At 49.7% G+C, this 18,450-nt stretch overlaps 2 protein-coding genes across 6 annotated transcripts in view; one reads left to right on the top strand and one right to left on the bottom strand.

The window, feature by feature from the left end:
• Positions 1 to 1,897: 1,897 nt before the first annotated feature.
• Positions 1,898 to 9,528, top strand: ZP4 (zona pellucida glycoprotein 4). Its single transcript, XM_027816908.2, has 11 exons — positions 1,898 to 3,782; positions 4,125 to 4,427; positions 4,924 to 5,079; positions 5,452 to 5,639; positions 5,815 to 5,912; positions 6,235 to 6,365; positions 6,573 to 6,762; positions 6,834 to 6,981; positions 8,213 to 8,291; positions 8,621 to 8,734; positions 8,853 to 9,528. Exons 1-11 carry the CDS (start codon positions 3,584 to 3,586, stop codon positions 8,993 to 8,995), a joined length of 1,749 nt encoding a protein of 582 aa, XP_027672709.2. The 5' UTR covers positions 1,898 to 3,583; the 3' UTR covers positions 8,996 to 9,528.
• A 2,973-nt stretch (positions 9,529 to 12,501) lies between these two features.
• The window catches only part of LOC102048694 (uncharacterized), a 30,968-nt gene continuing 25,019 nt past the window's right edge, over positions 12,502 to 18,450 (bottom strand). For all 5 annotated transcript variants that reach the window (XM_055720721.1, XM_055720722.1, XM_055720724.1 and 2 more), the window contains exons 8-9: positions 14,404 to 14,523; positions 12,502 to 13,911 (exon numbers count right to left, since the gene is read on the bottom strand). In XM_055720721.1, the coding sequence (XP_055576696.1) occupies positions 14,427 to 14,523 (97 nt within the window). In that variant the 3' untranslated portion in view covers positions 12,502 to 13,911; positions 14,404 to 14,426. The remainder of the gene's footprint in view (positions 13,912 to 14,403; positions 14,524 to 18,450) is intronic.

An 18,450-nucleotide genomic window follows, 5' to 3' on the forward strand; every position in this document is an offset into this window, starting at 1 on the left:
GCTGGGTTTGCTGTGCAGCAGTGTGTTACTGTGAGCGTCCCCTCCGCTCGGAGCTGCTAGCAAAAGTCTCCATCCCTCACGACAGCTTCTGTAGCTACCCTATGAGTTCTGAAGTCATCCTCGCTCTCTCGCATAGGTGCAATAATTTGCTAGTGGTTCTATTAAAATCTTGTTCCACTTCTTAAAGACCTGTACCTGATACTTTGGTGGAAAACCTGAACTGCCAACAAGTTTGGGCTAGTTGCTGATCTGCTGGCCTAAACTTCTGCATCAGCTCAGACGTTGCCAGGGCAGTTCATGGAAGTTCATCTCTACCATGAACCCTAGGGACCTCCGCCTGGTGAAAGTGGAGTTCATGGGAGTTTGCACTGCTACATGAGGTCTCTGCTGACAGCATTCGTGACCTTTCCACCTTCCCTGTAAAGTTCCCTCGTTCCTGGGAACGAAGGCTCTATTCTCAGTTCTGCCTCACAGTCTGCAAAATACTTGAGGCAAAAGCCCTGGAACTAGGAATACTTTCAGGAGTTTTTATTTTTATTAGGATAAAATCATTATATTCCAAAGAGTCCCACCGCCCTGGCAGACGCACTGGAGATTTACAAGGAAGGAAAACCCATAAGAACTGTCATTTGGACCTTTCCCTGTGGGAAACCAAGTCACAGTAGTGTCCAAGGGTTTTCTGAGCACTTCTGTCTGTAGATGCTAAGAGTGGGCAGAGCTGGGCTGCTCTCCCTATCCATGTGAAAGTCCGGGCTGAAATCCCCTCCTCTCCATCTTCCCCAGGAACTTTGGTTCTAAGTTCATTGGAGGCACGTGTTGGGGATATGCAAAGAAAAGGCTACCAGTGTTGTAGGTTTGCCTCTTTTTTTCAAAAATAAATCACAAGCTTGACAAAATTCTGTCATCATTGTGTAGACCCTCCTGCAGGCTTCACAGGAGTTCTGAACTTCACACCTCCTGAGTTCAGCAGGTAGCACTGCCCAATGCCACTCCTGCCCGCTGTGCAGCCAGCACCCCTCATCCCCCGCGCGCTGGGTGCAGGTATCCCTGCAAACACTGCTCAACTTCTGCGGGGGAGCCTTTCGGTTAAGCCACTCCTCCATCCACTGCCCTTTTATCCCACTTACAGTGCACAGTACAGGCCCAAGATGCAGAAACCTTGTAGGAGGCAATCCCACAATGTGCAAAGAATTTTGTACTCCTCTTCCTGGCACTTCCTGGTGGTGGTGTTTAATATCTCCTTTTCTTCCCACAGGTCTCTAGAGAGCTTTCTACAGCCAGGGCAACTCCTACACTGCTGCTATGACTGCCCCAGCCTCCCAGGCTCAAAATTGTTAGGGGGAGAAGATTTTCCTGATGGACATCCCAGGAAGATTTTAGCTTACTGGGGTCATGATCAGCTTCAGGCTAGTGGCCTGCAGAGATGTTTGCCTTACCTACCTTCATCTCTGCATGTCCTCTGTGGTGGTCTTGAATGGTAGCTAAATTGGTGCTTACAGCCGGGTCATGGCAATGTGTGAGAACTAGTAAATGGATGAGGATGAGATCTGGGATGAAGAGAGACCTACCTGTTTCCTCTCAGCCAGGCTGCTTTCCACTGCCTATAACAATTTCTTCCAAACAAAGCGTTCCATTTCCATGAGTGTCAGGCTTGTTTCACTTGCTCCAACACAGCTGTCAAGTGTGTGTGGAGAAATTAGGAAAGGGTGCTTACCTGAAACCATTCTCATCACAGGTATTGCTTGGTGGATCGACAGCACTCCCTGTGTTCTTTCACACAGTTATTCTTCAAGTGCATCTAGACATTTTTTGTGTCAGCATAAACAAAGCGCTGGTGGGTTAAAGTGTAATGAAAACCATCTCTCTGTAGCTCCAAAGTACTCTGTTTATTTGTTATTTACCCAATTATCATCAGGTAATGCAGTCAGGTGAAGCATTCAGCAGTCACACAGTGGCTGTGAGATTTGAGCAAGCCGCCTTGGCACAACGCTCAGCTCGCACAGCGTGAAGCCTCCCCCCTGCCAAAGTCCGAATGTTCCCCCGGGTGCCTCTCCGTCGCAGCTGCCCACATCCTAGGCAGGTGCTGGGACAAGCACATTTGGTTCATGAGCGCTGCTCAAAAAGCAGCTGTGCTGGCAACCTGTTGAGATCCCGTTGCTTCAGTCCTGCTGTGCAGGGTGGCTGAAGAGGTCTTGTGTTTTGTGGAGCAGCCCTCCTGGCTGGTGCATGCCATGAGCAGTGTGGAGGGTAGGCACAGTGATGTTCCTCACCCAGCTAGGATCACAGCATCCCGTACAGCTGTAGAAGGATGACAGGGTGTGTGGAAGAGCAGAAGAAACAGCTCCCTTGGACTCAGCTACTCCCTGCACCTATAGATGAGGGCTGGCCAGAGGGGCGAGCTGCTGCCTGCTGCATGGTGCTCCATCTGGGAGCTGGAGGGTCTGCTGGGAGCAGAAGTGTGGATGGCTACCAATGGAAGTGCATTATTAACAGTTAAAATTAGAAAACCTACTCATTGAACCTACACACTGCTGGAATGTTTGTGATCATCTAGTTCCAAAGAAATAAGCAGGTTACAAAAGAATGTGATGGCACAGGCTATGCCAGTGCTCCCGCTGCAAAAAATAGGGCATAAAAAGGCATGCACAAACTATGTGTGCATCACCTGTGCAACAGTGCAAAGACATTCACACCTTTGTTGCAGGAATGCAGAAACATCTGTAGAGAAAGATGGATAATGAGGCTTTCACTCTGTGTGTGTGCCATAGCCTGATGCGTGGCCAGGGAGAAGGCTCTATGTGAGATGCTGCCGTACAGGCAGGCAGTGGGTGCTGGCAGGCAGAGCTTTCTCTGGGATCACAGCTGTTCCCCTTACCTGTGTCTCAGGCCCACCTTAGGGGTCCATCTGCCAGCTTTTGCAGGTGGGAGTCCCACAGAGGATATGGTCCTGCCACCAGGCAGCCTGGAGCAGTCCTGCAGCTGTCCCACACAGCCACCCTGCAAATGGGGCCATAGTCCGCAGCCAGGAGTGTTTAAGGGGAATCTCCTCCTTTTAGGTGTGCAAAGCCTCCTGAGCTCCGTGTTTTCCACAGATTTCACGTGAAGGGCTATTACTGTGCTTATACATCAGCATCCTGTGTCTGGCATTTGAAGCAGTGGCACCTCTAGAAGCGCAAAGGAGCATTGTCACTGAGCTGCTTGCACCCCTGCAGTGAGCAATTAGAGCAGCAGGTGGATCTCCTGGACGGGTCAGCTGTGGGAAGAGCTCAGCATGAGAAAAAAGGGTTTGAAGACCCTCCTGGTGCTCTGCAGTAGACTGCACAGATGAGCTCCTCTCAGCTGGGTGATATGAATACAGACCCTTCTCTTGACATAAGCTCAGCTCCTGCCCTGTGTTTTTTTTCAAACCAACAGTGCCAACAGACTGTGGTGGGTTCAGCGCCAGCTGAGGACAATGGAAGGTGCTAAATTGCTGGGCTGGGTCCACCTGGATGCTTCAGGAACTTCTGATCCCAGCTGGCTCCACAGTTTAAAAGGGCTAGGCTAAGGGCAGCTGCTTCATGGTCCTCAGCAGGAGAGCAGCATGGGTGTTGCAGGGCAGTCTAGGACTGCATGTAGAGCCATGCTCTTCTGGGGGTTTCTTGTGTCCCTTGCTTTTGTTGTGGGGTTTCAGGATGGTGTTTTTTCTGATTCCATCCTGCTGGCTTGTGGCCAGGATAGCCTGCAGCTCACCTTGCCTTCAGGCTGGGAAGGGAATGCTTCCTTCATGCTGGTTGCTTGGGGTAAGTGAGGGTGGTGGCGAGAGGCTCTTACTTTGCACAGCATAGAGGCATGCCTGGAATGAGGAGAAAGGGGAAGGTTTTGGTGTGAAGTGTTGTTTAACAGTTTTAAGTGTATCTTGTGTAACTGGGGGCTGTTTGTATGACCCAGCAGTCAAGGGTTTTGGTGGAGTGCTGTGCCTGGATCTAGATAGTCTTGGCTGCTGGTTTCCCTTGTGCACCCCTGATGGGCCAGACCCTCGCACTGGCTAGGGCCCTGTTTCCTATGGGAAGGTAGGATTGTGGCAGACCCTCATCTTTGGTGTGGGATGCTGAAGCCCCTGCTGCTGTCCCCTCTTTCCCTAGATAAACAGGGAAAGGCACACACTCTGCAGAATGACTCTGACTGTGGGCTCTCGGTATCTGGGACTCCAGATGGCTCCAGGAAAGTATTGGTCTCCTATGCTGGCTGTTACATCTTTGAATGGGTGAGTGACCTTAGTGGTTCTGCTGGGACTGTGGCTACTGCTGCTCTGGTTGCCCTGACTGGTGTGGTTCTTCCCCAGGATGGTAATTATGTCATGCTGGTTGGGCTTGAAGAAACAGATGCTGCTGGACAGAAGGCTCTTCACAAGGAGGAGCTCCTCAGGTGCCCTGTGGACCTTCCTGGTAAGACTGATAGCTCCTTGGGAAACTCTGCTGGTATCTTGTGGCAGTGAGTGCCCTCCCTTTTGGATGGCTGTTCCTAGCCAGTCTGGGGGCTGGGAAACAGGACTTGCTGTGCGGAAGACTCCCTGGAGAAGCGTTTAGATATAGGAGCCACCAGCTCCCAGCCATCTTCTGACTGTGTGAGTCCCTGCAAGTTCAGGGATTGAGCCAGAGACTAGGTACAGTGATTGTCCTAACTACTAGAATTGATTCAGAACGCTTCATCTTGACAGATCCCATGCAGTCTGTCCCCTGCACATGGCTTCAGGGGGAGTCTCTTCCAGGGAGATGCAGGTGCTTTCTGAGCAGGCTTCCAGGCCATGTGCTTGACCCTCACCTGGGTCTGACTTCCCTCAATTTTTATGCAGTCACCAGGAGCACCTTCTGCCAGTGTCCTCTGTGCCTCTGTCTCCTTGTTCTTGTGTTTTCAGCTGTAAACTCCTGCTGTTTCTTCCAGCCCTGGATGCTCCCAGCAGCACTGTCTGCTCAGCTGTCCTCAGCCAGGACCGGCTGTCCTGTGCCACCTTGCCTGTCAGCCAGGGAGACTGCGAGGCGCGAGGCTGCTGCTACGACCCTCGGGATGGGGTGAAGCCTTGCTACTTTGGTAACACAGGTAGGTGTGGGCAGCTGCTCTCCCTGACTCCTGGAGGAGCAGCAGTCTGGGATTCCTCGCCTCCCTGGCAGAGCAGGATTGGTGCCAGCCCTGCAGGCAGCTTGGGGCTGTGTTTCTGGCTTTCAGGAATGCTCTGTCCCATAGAAGCATCCAGCCCTTTCACATGCATTGCAACAGGCCTGGGTTTATGGCCAGAATTGGTGTTGCTGTGGGAGCCAGTTGCACTTGCCTTGCTGCGCTTGGCGCTTGCCTTGTGGCTAACTGGCAGGAGAACTCGCAGGAGCTGCTGGCCATGTCTCTGCTGTGATGTTTGAGCCTCCTCCCCATTCCTCTTCTCCCTGAGCTCAAGACTGATTATATCTTTCCCTCCAGTGACGGCTCACTGCACACCAGATGGCCAGTTTTCCATAGCCATCTCTAGGGATGTGACCCTGCCACCTGTTGACCTGGACTCTGTGCACCTGGCCAGCGGGCACGGCGCTGGCTGCATCCCTGTGGTGAAGAGCAATGCCTTTGCTGTGTTCCAGTTCCCACTCTCTGCCTGTGGCACCACATTCCAGGTAAGAGCTGCAGCTGTCACCAGGCTGGAATAGCAGGAGCTTGCAGACCTGGAGCTACCTGATGTGGCTTTGGCTACTTAATGGGCACCCTACAGAATTCCAAGAGCTGTTCTCCAGCCTGGTGTTAACCCAGCTTGGCTTTAGTGCAGTGACAGTGCCTGGTCTGTCGTTCCAGGTGACTGGAGACCAGGCTATATATGAGAATGAGCTGGTGGCATCCAGGGATGTGAAGACTGGGAGCCTTGGCTCTGTCACTAGGGATAGCACATTCAGGTAATACCCTGGGGCTGGTGCCACTGTGCTCAGTGCTACTAGAGAAGCTTCCTGCTTGTCACGAGCTCTGAATTCACAGCAGGGCACTAGAGCAGGCTAGGGACTGGTATGTCTCTGGTTGGTGGGAGTAAAGCTGGTGCTGATCAGTGACACTCTGCAGGCTTGAATCTGAACTCTGAAGAGAATTTCAAGTATTTGTAAAAAGGAAGTGTTGGAGGAAAGACTGGGGATGTGACTAAAGCGGGTAATATCTTGCCATCTTGGGAGATATCAGAGTGACCTTTCTTTATCTGCCTGACTTGGGGTTTTCCTGTCCCACCAGGTTACATGTCCGCTGTAGTTACTCCATCACTGGCAGCTTCATTCCCTTAAGTGTTCAGGTCTTCACCCTGCCACCACTCCCTGCTGTGTCCCAGCCAGGTCCTCTGGCCTTGGAGCTACGTGTTGCCTCAGGTAGGAGAGATTTGTAGGACTTGCTCGAGCCTCTTGGTGCAGGGCTCTGGCCTCTGAGTAAGCAGGGAATACTAATGGGCAAACCCAGCACTGCCCCTTCGCTGCTGTGGTGGGAACTTACTGATGTGGCTAGAAGGGATGCTCTCGGGTTGTCTTTTTTGTTTGCTCCTGCTCTAAAATGACTCTTGAGGGTTTTTTCTGTCCCAGATGGAAGCTATACTTCCTACTATACTGATAGTGACTATCCTGTTGTGAAGACTCTGAGAGACCCCATTTATGCTGAAGTCAAGATCCTTCAGAGAACAGACCCAGACCTGATCTTGGTCCTGCACCACTGCTGGGCCACACCAAGTATCAATCCCCAGCACCAGCTGCAGTGGCCTGTTCTGGTGGATGGGTAAGCAACTTGTAAACAGCTTTGGGTCAGGGGAATGGCTCATGCTTTTCTCACTGCTGGCCTCTTCTCAGGTGCCCTTATGCAGGGGACAACTATCAGACACAGCTGGTGCCTCTGAGTCTTGCCTCAGGACTGCTGTTCCCCTCTCACTACCAGCGTTTCACCCTCTATACATTCACCTTTGTGGACTCTGCTTCCCAAGAGATGCTCTCTGGGCTGGTAAGATCCTGTCCTGGTTGCCTAGCTTCCTGCTGGGGGCAAGTCATGTGTGAGAGCAGTTCTTACTGCTCCATAACTATGAGATTCTTGGCCCTTTGGGGCAGGAGGAGAGCAAAGGCTAGGAAAATCCTGAAATGGGAGGGGAGAGATGAATGCAAGAAACTCTGTTCCCTGATGAATGTGGCAGAGGTATGATGCATCACGGAGGTGTGTGACACAAGATGAGCCTGCTGAAAGGGTAGGTCTACCTAGGTGAGTGTTAGCCTGCTGCCTAAGCTATTCTGTTGAACTAGCTCAGGGTGTGTGCTCAAACTATGCTAATATACTCTAAATTTCTTGGTCAAAATTACTTGGAAATGGCTTTTGGTACCTATGAAGCATCTGGGCTCTGAATCTCATGAGCTTGAGCCGTTAAGTCATGTGAAGTTCATAGTGCCTTGTACTGCTTGCTCCATGCTCCTGAGATTGAAGACTCAGAACTGGTCCCAGCTCTACCTAGCAGTAGAGAGGTGCTATAGTGTCAGATCTGAGTTGTGTGTAAAGGTATCAAAGCTGCCTTGCAGCAGGCAGTGAAAGGCTCCAAGGTTACAGCCTGTATGTGAAGCAAGCCAAAACAATCTTTCTGCGTTCTCCCTTCTGTGACCAGGCGCACTGGCTCTGGCTGGGGTGGTGTTAACTTTCCTCACAGCAGCCTGTATGGTGCTGTGGGTTTTGGATTTGTGGCTAAAAGTGTGTGATCACACCCCAATGTTCTAGCTACTCGCTGAATAGTGCTTGCACAGCATCAAGGCTTTTTCTGCAGCTCTGCTGTTCCTCAGCCCCAGGTGAGTAGGCGTGGGGCAGGCTAGAAGCTGAGAAGCAGCTGACCCAAGTTGGCCAAAGGGGTATTTCATGCTGTACGATGTAAAGCTCAGCAATAAACACTGGAGGCATTTGTCTTCCAGTGTAGCTGATGTTCAGACCAGCTGGGTGTCAGTCAGCTTGTGGGAGTGGGGTGGGTCACTTGCCTTTGTGTGACTTATGCTTTGGTTTGTTCTTCCATCTTTCACTTATCAAACTGTTTTTATCTCTCCAGCCTTGAGTTTTCTTGCTTTTGCTCTTCCCATCCTCTCTCCATTCTGCTGGGGTAGGGTAGAAGGAGTGGCTGTGTGGGTACTTAATTGCTGGCCAGGATGTTACCGGTCTACAGATATTGCTGGAGTGGCTCCAGGCTCTGTCCCATTCTTTCTAGGTGTACCTGCACTGCAGTGCTTCAGTGTGTCACCGCTCTGTACAAGAGTTCTGCATCATCACTTGTCCTGCTACAGCCAGTAAGTGTCCTAGCCCTCCTGCTTCCCCATCCAAAGGGCAACAAGGGTTTAGCCTCCAAGCTGGGAGGTAGGAGAACATGTAGGCTATGGACTAATTCCGTTGAGCCATGGGCAGCTTGACAAGGCATTTCCTGCTCCTTTCCACTAAGGAAGGGCCCTCACCCTTATGCCTGAAAGGCAGATGTTTTAATAAGCTCTTAATTATGTTGACTCATGTGGAAGGCTTGGCCTTCAGAACTTCCCATGTGCTAAGAAGCTGACCTGGACAAAGTTTGCTGACCTTTAGGGCTATAAATCTTCTCACCTAAAACCTTCACATTGCTCTGTAGGGGGCAAAAGGAGTACTGAGCATCTTCAGAATGGTGCCTCCCATGTCTCCAGCAAAGGCCCTGTGATTTTCCTCCAGGATGAGCTGAGACAAGACACAGCCAAGGATGGCCTCAGTAAGTGTGCTAGCTCTGTATAGCTGGCCTGGTCAAAGGCTTTCCTGCAGAAAGTCTGGCCCCTAAGGCATCCCTGTGCCTCCCTGGAGGAGTGCAATGGGTGTCTCTCTCCCTCCAGGAGCAGCTGTGTGTGCTGCAGCCCCCTGGGCCCTGGGGCTTGCTGCTGTGGTGACTGGTGCAGCTCTGAGTGTGATGCTGGTGGCTGCTGCGCTGTGGCAAAGGAAGGCACCTGTAATGCACGAGATCAATGTATCACAATAAAGCAGCTGCCAAACCCCCTTGGGCTGTGGTACTCCTCCCTAACACAGAGCACATGGGGTTCAACAGGAGGGTCTTGGGGACCCCAGCTGCAAGGCTTTGCTTGCAAATAAATTATCTTGACTGTGAGCAAGCTTTTCAAATGCTGTCTCTCCAAATCTATCTTGCTTGCTGGGTATTATTCTGCTCTGGGTTTAGTACTGTCTGCCGTCAATGGGGAGCCCTTGTCATGGCCCAAGCTTCTGGGAAGCTGCAGGCTGATAAGTGGTATCTGTGTTTCTGCCAGTGCCTAAGGTAGCCTTCAAAATTACTTGCTTATCTTTGCTCATCTCGAAGTGCAGCAAAACTGATGAAGAACAAATCCTGCTTCTCCTCTGGGGATGCAGAGCTGGTGTTTGTGCAGAGGAGCTGGGATTGCCCACTTGCCCCTGAGCTCACTAAGTCAGGGCTGTGCTTGTGTGGCAAGCCTTCATGGCAAAGCACTGTCCAAATGGGCCTTCCTAATGATGACAACATGAACCTCCCTCTTGCTTTGGCAACAAAAAAGGGCAGGTGGGATACTTTTTTTTTTCTGGAGGATAAGAACATGGAAACTTCATTCCAACTGAAAAAAAAATCAAAGGGTCTAGGTGGTTTGAAAATTTGGGGGGAAAAATCAGACTTGATTGATGCTTCAGACTTCATGTGAGAGCAGACACTTGGGTCTTCAAAGCTCTCAGATGAAAGCTAATTTGACACCACTGTTGGCACAACTGTGCTTTTTTTTTTTGAGATGAGAAATAAAGCCCATCAGGAGCAATTCAGTGTGGTGGTGTTGGACGCAGCAGCTGAGCCAGGATCATTTTCATATTCTGAGGCAAAAATGGTCAGGCAAACCTCTCCTGATGGTAGAGGGGGAAAGGGCTCTGGCAGCCCCCTTCCTGCCCAGGCTGGAGGAGCACTGGTGCTTGTGCTCACACAGAGATCCCATTACAGCTGGGGGAGTAGTCCTTGAGCAAGTATGCTTGAGGGGAAGCAGAAATATTTTTTTTTTCTTCTTTTCCCACAGGTCTGATTAGAAATGCCCTCTGTTAAAAAACGGGAGTAATCTTAATGATACTGCTTAGGGGCCTTTAATGGGGAAGAGCAGCTCATATATATGGAAGCAAAGAACTGCACAGTATCTTGCCTGAAGTAGCAAATTGTTCTATTCATAGGCTTCTGACAATACTGTGTGATTGGAAGGTGTTAACAGGTGGTGGGATCTGGTTTTCAATTCCTTTCTTGCTCCAACAAGAAACTTCAGGAATCTTCTTACAGCACTTGTATGTTTCTAGCAGAGCTGCTCTTTCCTGCTACTTACAGGATAACCAGAGCTCTTGGACTTTAAAAGCAGGCAAAGACTAATCGGAAGAAAAGACTGCTCCAAGTTCTATGGTAGAAGGGTGAAGGAGATAACAGGCTGGAGAAATCATCAGCCAGAGATGGGTCAAACAGCCTTCTCCTCTAGGGAGTGCCTCTGGCAACCAAATGGTCTTGGTACAGGTGGAGCTCTGTCTGGGAAAGCAGAGTATAAGCTCATAATGTGCCTTATGATGAGTCTTTAGCAGCTGTCTGTAATGTTAATTAACTGTGTGACTAAAGGTGTAATACAGACCAAACCTCTTCAGTAACTAGGCAGGGTGCCCCGGCACTGCTCCGACCCTGTGTGCTAGCCAAGATCCAGGCTCCTTCCTGGCTGCTGCTGGAGTCCTCCCAAGCCTCCGTGAGGTGTACAGAAAAATATTTGCTTAGAGAGCCCAGGTGCTCAGCAGAGGCTGGCAGGGCTGGGAGAATGACCCCCTGCCCTCTGGGGGCTGCCAGACCACCCTGGGTGGCGGGGGGGGGCCCTGGGCACATCTGGGCATTGGGTTAGGGTCCCCTGCTGGGATTGTCCCTCCTGGCATGGAGCGGGGTCTTCCCATCATGGGTGTCCTGCTTAGGGCTGGGGGTGTGCAGGGACAGGTGGAGGTGTTCACAGGTGGAGCAGGGAAGCGAACTTAATTCCTTGATCCACTCTGGGAAGCTTTCTGTGCTGAAGGCTTGCTGTTTGGTCCCTAGCAGGAGGGGAAGGCACAGGCAGCAGTGGGATGCAACCACGGGGTGAAAGCTGGGAAGCATGGAGGTTTCTTCCTCCAATACGTTGTCCCCCTCTTCCTAGTGCATTCCCCTTTGCCAGGGTGTTGGTGGCATCCAGGGCTCCTTTGTCCTGCAGGTTTCTCTCCTGTAAAAGTGTACTCTTGCCTTCTAACTTCACAAGTGGATTTCTGGCTTTCCCCCCAGGCTTCCACTTTCTTTACTTGGGTCTCATTGACTTTTCTCCCTTACTTTCTATCGAGTAACTGCACTTACCTCGTTGTTTCCACACCCTCCTGAGCCTTGCTCTGGGCCGCCTGGCCATACTGTGGAGCTGGAGGCTGGTGGTTGTTGTGATGCTGGCTCAGGCTCCTGCAGGTGCAGGGAAGCTCTGCCCAGAGGGTGCCTGGGCTCTGAGAGAAGGAGAAGCTGAGGAAAAGCAGCCCTGAGGCCAGCCAGTGCCTCTCTGTTGGGGCTGTGGTGCTGCTAATAAACTCAGGCTTTCCAAAAGAAACCCTGATGCTGGATGCTGAGCAGTGACGTGCTTGGGTGTCCTCACCCTTCCCTCTGGCAGTGGCATGTGCTGCCCTCTTTGGCAGCTCTGGAAGCAAAGCCCAGCATCAGCACTGAAGGCAGTGCTGCTCAAAAGGAACACCTGTGCTTGGCTGAGGCTCCAAAGGCTCTCCTTGCCCTCTGCATCTTTGAAAACAGCACCAGCCTCAAAAGAACAAACTTGCTTCTCTGCCAGAGCTAAAGTTCTTTAAAAGCTTGGTGGTAGCAGCTCCTTTCTTGACCTGAAACATGAAATGGGGCAGTTGCTGTACTACAACCCACATGTTGATTAAAAAAATGCCTGAAAACAATAACAGTGATGCTTTTAATAAGTTTCTTATGCTTCTGTTACAATGCATCCTGGAGTGGAGAACTATACAGTATGTTACACATTATAAATATATTTCTTTATGAAAATACATGAATATATTTTGTATAATGCTGTGATAAGAGGGCTAGTTCACTTTAGTTTAAAAAGAGAAAAAAACCACACCACTACCAAACATATAATGTGAATGGAGGTGGTAGAGTATATGAGTTCATGATGCTATGTCTTAAACTTTAAATTCAGTTTGCATTGATTCACATTCCTTATGGTCTCTGTAAAGCTGGAGGGATAACAGGGGGTATAAGTTAATGTAGAATTTTAGTCCCCTGTACTTATGAAGATATACAGACTATTCACAGAATAATCAAGTTATAAATCTTTCTAGCTTTGGATGCAGCTAGCAAGATACACAGTGGATAACCAAGTCCTGCAGCAGCAGTGAGAACTGGAACGTTAAACACACCACCTACTTTCAGCACAGCCATGTGGGGTTTTTTATTGGGGATTTTGCAGGTTTTATTGGGTTTTGGGTGTGGGTTTTTTTGTTTGCTTTGGGGTTTTTTTTTTTAGATGCTAAGTAACAAACCTTCTGAGTACTTGGAGAGCTGAGTTTGAGCTGCTGTGTTCACTTGCCCCTGCAAACTACAGCTGCTCTGGGAGAGTGTGGTTGGGGTGCTTTGAATCTCAGAAGAGATCCTGCCCTGGTTTTGAGGACTCCAAGGGCTCTGGGTGAGCATGGGTGAAGCAGCTGCTATGGAAGACTGCGCCTGCTGAGGCTGATCCATGCCTGCCAGCTTCTCAAATCGCGGCTCCCAGGCAAGCTTGGGTTGGGGAGGAATTTCTAAACAGCAATTGCTTGACTTGCAGTTATATTGTAATTTAGGGGAGCAGAATAATTTTTTAACAAGAGGCAAAGTTGGTTTAGTTAAATCTTTACTCCATGTGCATTAATTACTGTGCTGGTACCAATAACAGCTGGTGTGCAGAGATCGCTGCCACCATGGGATCTTTGGAAGCATGTGCTGCCTGTCCCTTGGGTCTGGAATCTGTGGACATGTGGCAATAAGGCAGCCACCAAACCCAGCCTTGGTGTTACACAGTTGTTAACCTGACCTAAAGGAGGTACATATGTGAGTAACTTCCTTGCAGCTCTGCTCTCCCTCCCACCTTTTCCCAGTGGAGAGCGCACAGGCTGAGCTGCACCGCAGCGTGACTGCCCCACCTGCAGAGCCAGAGGGCTTCTCTATACCTTAAAAGTAGGAATTCAAGCCTGGCTCCCCCGAAAAAGGGCTGGCAGCACCAGAGCTGGGCTGCCTGGTAAACCTGAGCCTCTGGAGGGGCTTGTTCCCGCAGTGCCCCTTTCCCCGTCTTGGCAGCAAGCATGCTCCGTGCCAGGCAGCCAGGGGTCTGCAGAAGGAGTGGGCCCATGGGGTTAGAAGCTAGTGGTGGATTTGGGAACGGCCTCATAGGATGTCTTGGTTTTCCTGTTGAATGCTGGTAAAATGGCACAGTTGGCCAGATGCTGCTCTGAAGGGAGGAGCCGTGCTGGGGACAAGGAGACGCTGCCCCAGAAAGCTTATTTCAGCTGCAGAAGGTCCCCAGAAAGCAACGATAATTTAAAAGGTTCAATGTTCCAGGTAACTCTGCTCCTAATCCAGGGAGGAGGAAGAATTTCCAAACTTTAAAGCCTCAGTTACGGTGCCCCGATGCCCACAGCAACGTTCACCCCTGGCTTGCCCGTTGTAAGTATGCTTCAGGTCCAGGAGCGAAGCCGTGTAGAGCAGAGCACGTGTGTGTCCACAGACCCTTCCAGACCTCCCCCTTCTCCCCTTTCCCCCTTCCTGTCCCGCACAAGTTGGAGTTGCTCCGTTGATGGCTGTAGGATGCAGGTAGTGCAGAGCCCCAGGTTCGTGGCTGTGTGTTTGCTGGTGCTCCCGCTCTGCCTCTGGAACAGAAACACGTGGTGAATGGGAGAGACTGGAAGGGCTCCTCTGCCTTCACCTGTGGGCCGAGCCTGAAGGTGGAGGACAAGGCTGAGCCTGGTTGTCTCCGAGTCGCGGCCATGGCAGACCGCCTGCTTCCCAAGGCATCTGGTGGGCTGTGATTTGGGAGTCTGTTGGCTGACTGCAGGTAAATGAATTTGCTGCTGTACTTCTGGTAAAAAGGCTGCGTGATGTAGCTTGTATGACTAGATGCCTTTAAATTGGGGGGGGGGTTGTTGGAGTTTTTGGGTTTGTTTGGTTTTGTTGTTGTTTTTTTTTAAGTGGGAGGCTATTAAAGTGAAGGTTTATGGGCCAGTCCTCAGCTGGCATAAATCCATGTAATCTGACATGTTTGTTGGAGCATGTCTGGAACGAGACTGTCTCATTTCTGTGCTGAGAAGAGGCAAAAAACCCGCCAACCCACAAAGAAACACATGCTGCATTACTTATTTTACCTTGCTCCATTTGACTTGGGTTATCAGAAAGGCCATATGTTTTCGTTCTTTGTGTTTTGCCCCAGAACAATCATGGAGTTCCTCTCGGTTTTCCCCAGCTCCGAAGACGTAATATCTGGCCTTAACAAATAGAAAAATACAATTAAAGCTGACAGTGGTCAGAACGCATGGCTGTGGCTTTACCGTTAATATGCTGTGCATATGTACCCATCACCCAAGCTGCACCCAAGGCAGCTTCCCCCTCTCCGCTTTGAAATTCCAAAACAGATGCTGTCCACATATTTGTGGCAGAATTAAAAAAAAAAAAAAAAAGCTACAAAATGCAGTACTCGGCATGGAGTCACAACAGAACGAATGGGCACGAACATTGTTTTGTTGAGAGTGGCCAGAGTTTTCCCGCTAGCTGGAAGCGAGGGGGGATTTCTGGGAAGTTAAAAAATCTGACCTGAAGTGGTTAGTAGGAAATGCAACATTTTGAAGGAGAACACTAAGCTAGCTGCTGTGGACTGTCTCCGGCTTAGGGGTTTTGTCCATTATTTATTACATATGACTGAAATAAGTGTAACGCATCCTCTTTGCTTGTAATGGGTTAGTTACTTTGGTAAGTCCTGGAGGTCTGAGCTAAGAAAACCTGTTGGAACACTTTTTAAAAATAGCTGCTGTTTAAGAAAGAGAAGCTGTACTTTTGGGGTTTCTTTTTAATGCGATATTTCAAAGCTATTTACAGAAAATAGCTAATAACTATTTATTTCAAATAATAATAATAACAACAACAGCTATTTGCTTCAAATCTTTGATTTGAAAAATTTTTCAGCTCAAAGTCCTGACTGATATGGTGCCGACTATTTATTTTGCCAACTACTAATTCGTTTTCTTTTTAATCTAAATGCTGTAGGATTGTTTTGTTCAGCGCTCAATTCTTTTACAACAGAATGGTCAAAACCTCCGCCTTGATGTTGTTTAATTCTGTGGCTGCTCCTCAACCCTGGGCACAGGGGTCTCCCTTGGCTGTAATTTCCCACACAATCTGACCCGGATCTGAGGCTCTAGGGCCCTTCTCAGGCTTTGCTGTACGATGCTGAAGATGGGTTTTGTAATGTTAGATGCACTGTCCTTCCTAACCTACTTCACCCTCACCACAAAGCAGCCCTCATATGGCAGCAAGCTTTTGGGAGCTGTCAAACTGAAGCTAGGAATGTACTGTGATTTGAGGTTAGCTTGTTCCCATGCATCTGCATTAAAAAATAATAATAATCGCACTGGTACCCAGGTAGGTGTGTCTGCACAGCAGTGCCAGGCTGGGATTGTCTAGAGCTTCCCAAATTGGACCCTGCGCTGGAAAGGGGTTGGGGACAGCATCGGAAAAGCTGCCAAGCACAGATGCTTTCCTTGAGATGGCTACATCTGCCAGGGCTGGGCCAGCCCGCTTCCCAGCATTACTCCTGGCAGGTAGTGGGGCACTGCACGTCCCATCGCTTGTCCTCAACAGGAGCTAGGGAAAGCAAGGAAAAATGATAGGAAGGTGCTAACGTTCTTCAACCCTGGATTTTTGGGGTTTGTTTGTAATACCATTTTATGAAGCCAGGTGGCGTGGCAATGTGTGGGCAATAAACTGACCGAGGTCGGCTCCCGCGGAGCCTTCAGCCCAGCTTTCCCAGGCCAGGCTACATTCACACCTTACTGTTCAGAGCAGCCTCAGACTGCAATTGCTTAACAACGGCAAGTGTTTGGCCGTATGATGCTCCGCTGTCAATTAAGAGCCATTTTCTGTCACTAAAACCAGTCACAGTGGAAAGGCAAAAGGTTTTCATCTTGGGGGGTGTCATCTGAGCTGGAAGCAAGCTCCTTGCTCTTTGTGGAGGGATCGTCCTGCAATGATTTGGGGAAGAAATCTACTTTTTCTGCCACAGGTCAGCTCCAGGTCCATGTGCTGCTTAAATTCATAACACCATGGTCAAGTAATTCATCAGCCTGTTCTGGCCCTTTGCACAAAATAGATGTTGCTTTGCGGGAGTAAATGTACTAGCAGGAAAGAGAAAATGAAATGAAAACCTGAGCCTGTTCAGAACAATGTATGACAAACCACCAAGTCTTGTGGCGGTGTGTTTCCCTTGGCAGGACCCCCTCTCTCCTGCTGGAAGAACCAAGTTCTCTCTCTATCATAAGAATTCTTCTGTGGATGTTAAAAAAAACAAAAAACAAACCCAAACAAAAAAACCACCACAACGAAAAGGAAAACAAACCAACTGCCCTGAAGCAGATCACTCATCATAGGCAGAGTGGGAGCATGAAAGGGGATTTGCTTTGACCTAGTTATAAAAACAAAAACAAAGAGACTTTCTCTAATTGCCCAAATGACTCAAGTGTGACTGGGTGTCAAAAGCAACAAATCTCTGCTTGTTTCAGAGCTGGATGTTAATGCAGGGCACCAGCCTCCAACCTGTTCAAGACCTTGGGAGATGTCTCTGAGCCCGGGGAAGCCCGGGTAAGCAAACACCAGCCAATTCCATGTGCCTGCATGCATAAACAGGACCAGGAGCCAGGACAAACATGTTTCATAAATTACAACAAAGACAGTGGCTTTAAATGCCTGAGAGTATCAGAGCTTCAATGTTTGGTTTGCCAAAAGCCACAGACAAGTGAGACTTTCTTGATTTACTGTTCTGGTGCTGCCGTAGGAAGGGTCTGGCTTTCTGTCCAGCAGTATTTGCAAGGCTGTCATTGATCCATGAAGCCTAACTTTTTATTTCAAAGGAGCCTGAGGGCAGCTGCCGTAGCAGCAAGGTGCCCAGCTTTTGCAGGCACCGGTGAAAAGCCCAGCATCACTGCATTGCTGTTGCAGGGTGTGGGGTAAAAAAGCAAGATCAGATACAGGTAGGGTGAGGGAGGGGAGCTAGGAAGCAGGAGGAGAGGCAATGGACTTCAGCAGAAGCAAGGGTTTTGTGTAGATATGTGGCAGAAGAAAGTTAGTGAAAGAAAAGTGAAGGCCAGTCATCAGCTACAGAAAGCAACCTGGAAAAAATCAGCATACGAGATCACTGGGGCTGCCCAGTTACAGCCAGGTAAAAAAATTTGTCCTTTTGGCATCCTGTACAGTATTTCCATGACAGCAGCAGTTGTCCAGTATATGCGTGGAAGTTGCAAAAACTATTTCTGTCGAGAACTATCGGGCTGGCCCCTCACTGGAAGTACACTCGGTTGTATGCCCAGTTGTACATCCCATTTAGCTGGCTGGGAACCTATCCTGCAGCTGTCACACAGCGAGCACCGGCAGCATCCTCAGTGCTGCAGAGAAAGGGACGAGTGGGAAGTTACAGAGACAGGATTTTTCTGAAGCTCAAATAAAGTCCTGGTTTAGAGGGCAGGTTCACAAGAGTGTGTATTTTTCCCCCAGCTGCTCTACCTTCTATTTTAGATGGAACTGTTTGATCTCTTTCTGCTTTGTGTTTCTTTCAGCTTCCCAAACAATAGGAGGAAGCTTGCCTGTTATGCATGCTCAGGCCCCAACCAAGCTTTTCCCAGCTGGAAAAATCACTCCATGAACTACAGAGGAGGTGGGTGGGTTTTATTTCCAGCTGCAATTACAAGCTTCCCAGTTCCCTGATGCATTTTCTAAGGTAGGTACAGGCTGTCTAAGGGGAACAATGGGACATTCCTAAGTGCTTAAACAACTGCTGTTTCCCAACCATCACCCTCTCTAAAACCTGAGGAGGACTTAAGCACATTTGAGCTGTTCTGCTTAAGGTTACAGAGACCTCAGCTGAAAAAACACGGGGGAAGTGTGCAGCTCCATCTCATGCTGCTGGCTTTGGTGAGTAAGATACTTAGGCTCTTCCTGTTACCCAATTATATACCCAAACATGCCGAATTCACCAGACCAGCCGGGAGGACTTGGCAAGCGCACAGGGAGCATCTGTGCGAGGGGTAGCGGGCAGCACCCTCACCCCCTCGGCCAGACATATCACACAGCATGGCTCAGAGGCCAGGCTGTCACTATCCTGGTAGATAAACTTGCCCAAAGGGACCAGCAGGCATCTCTTAACAGGC

The sequence above is a fragment of the Falco cherrug genome, chromosome 9 (assembly GCF_023634085.1).
Source record: "Falco cherrug isolate bFalChe1 chromosome 9, bFalChe1.pri, whole genome shotgun sequence".
Lineage (NCBI taxonomy): Eukaryota > Metazoa > Chordata > Aves > Falconiformes > Falconidae > Falco > Falco cherrug.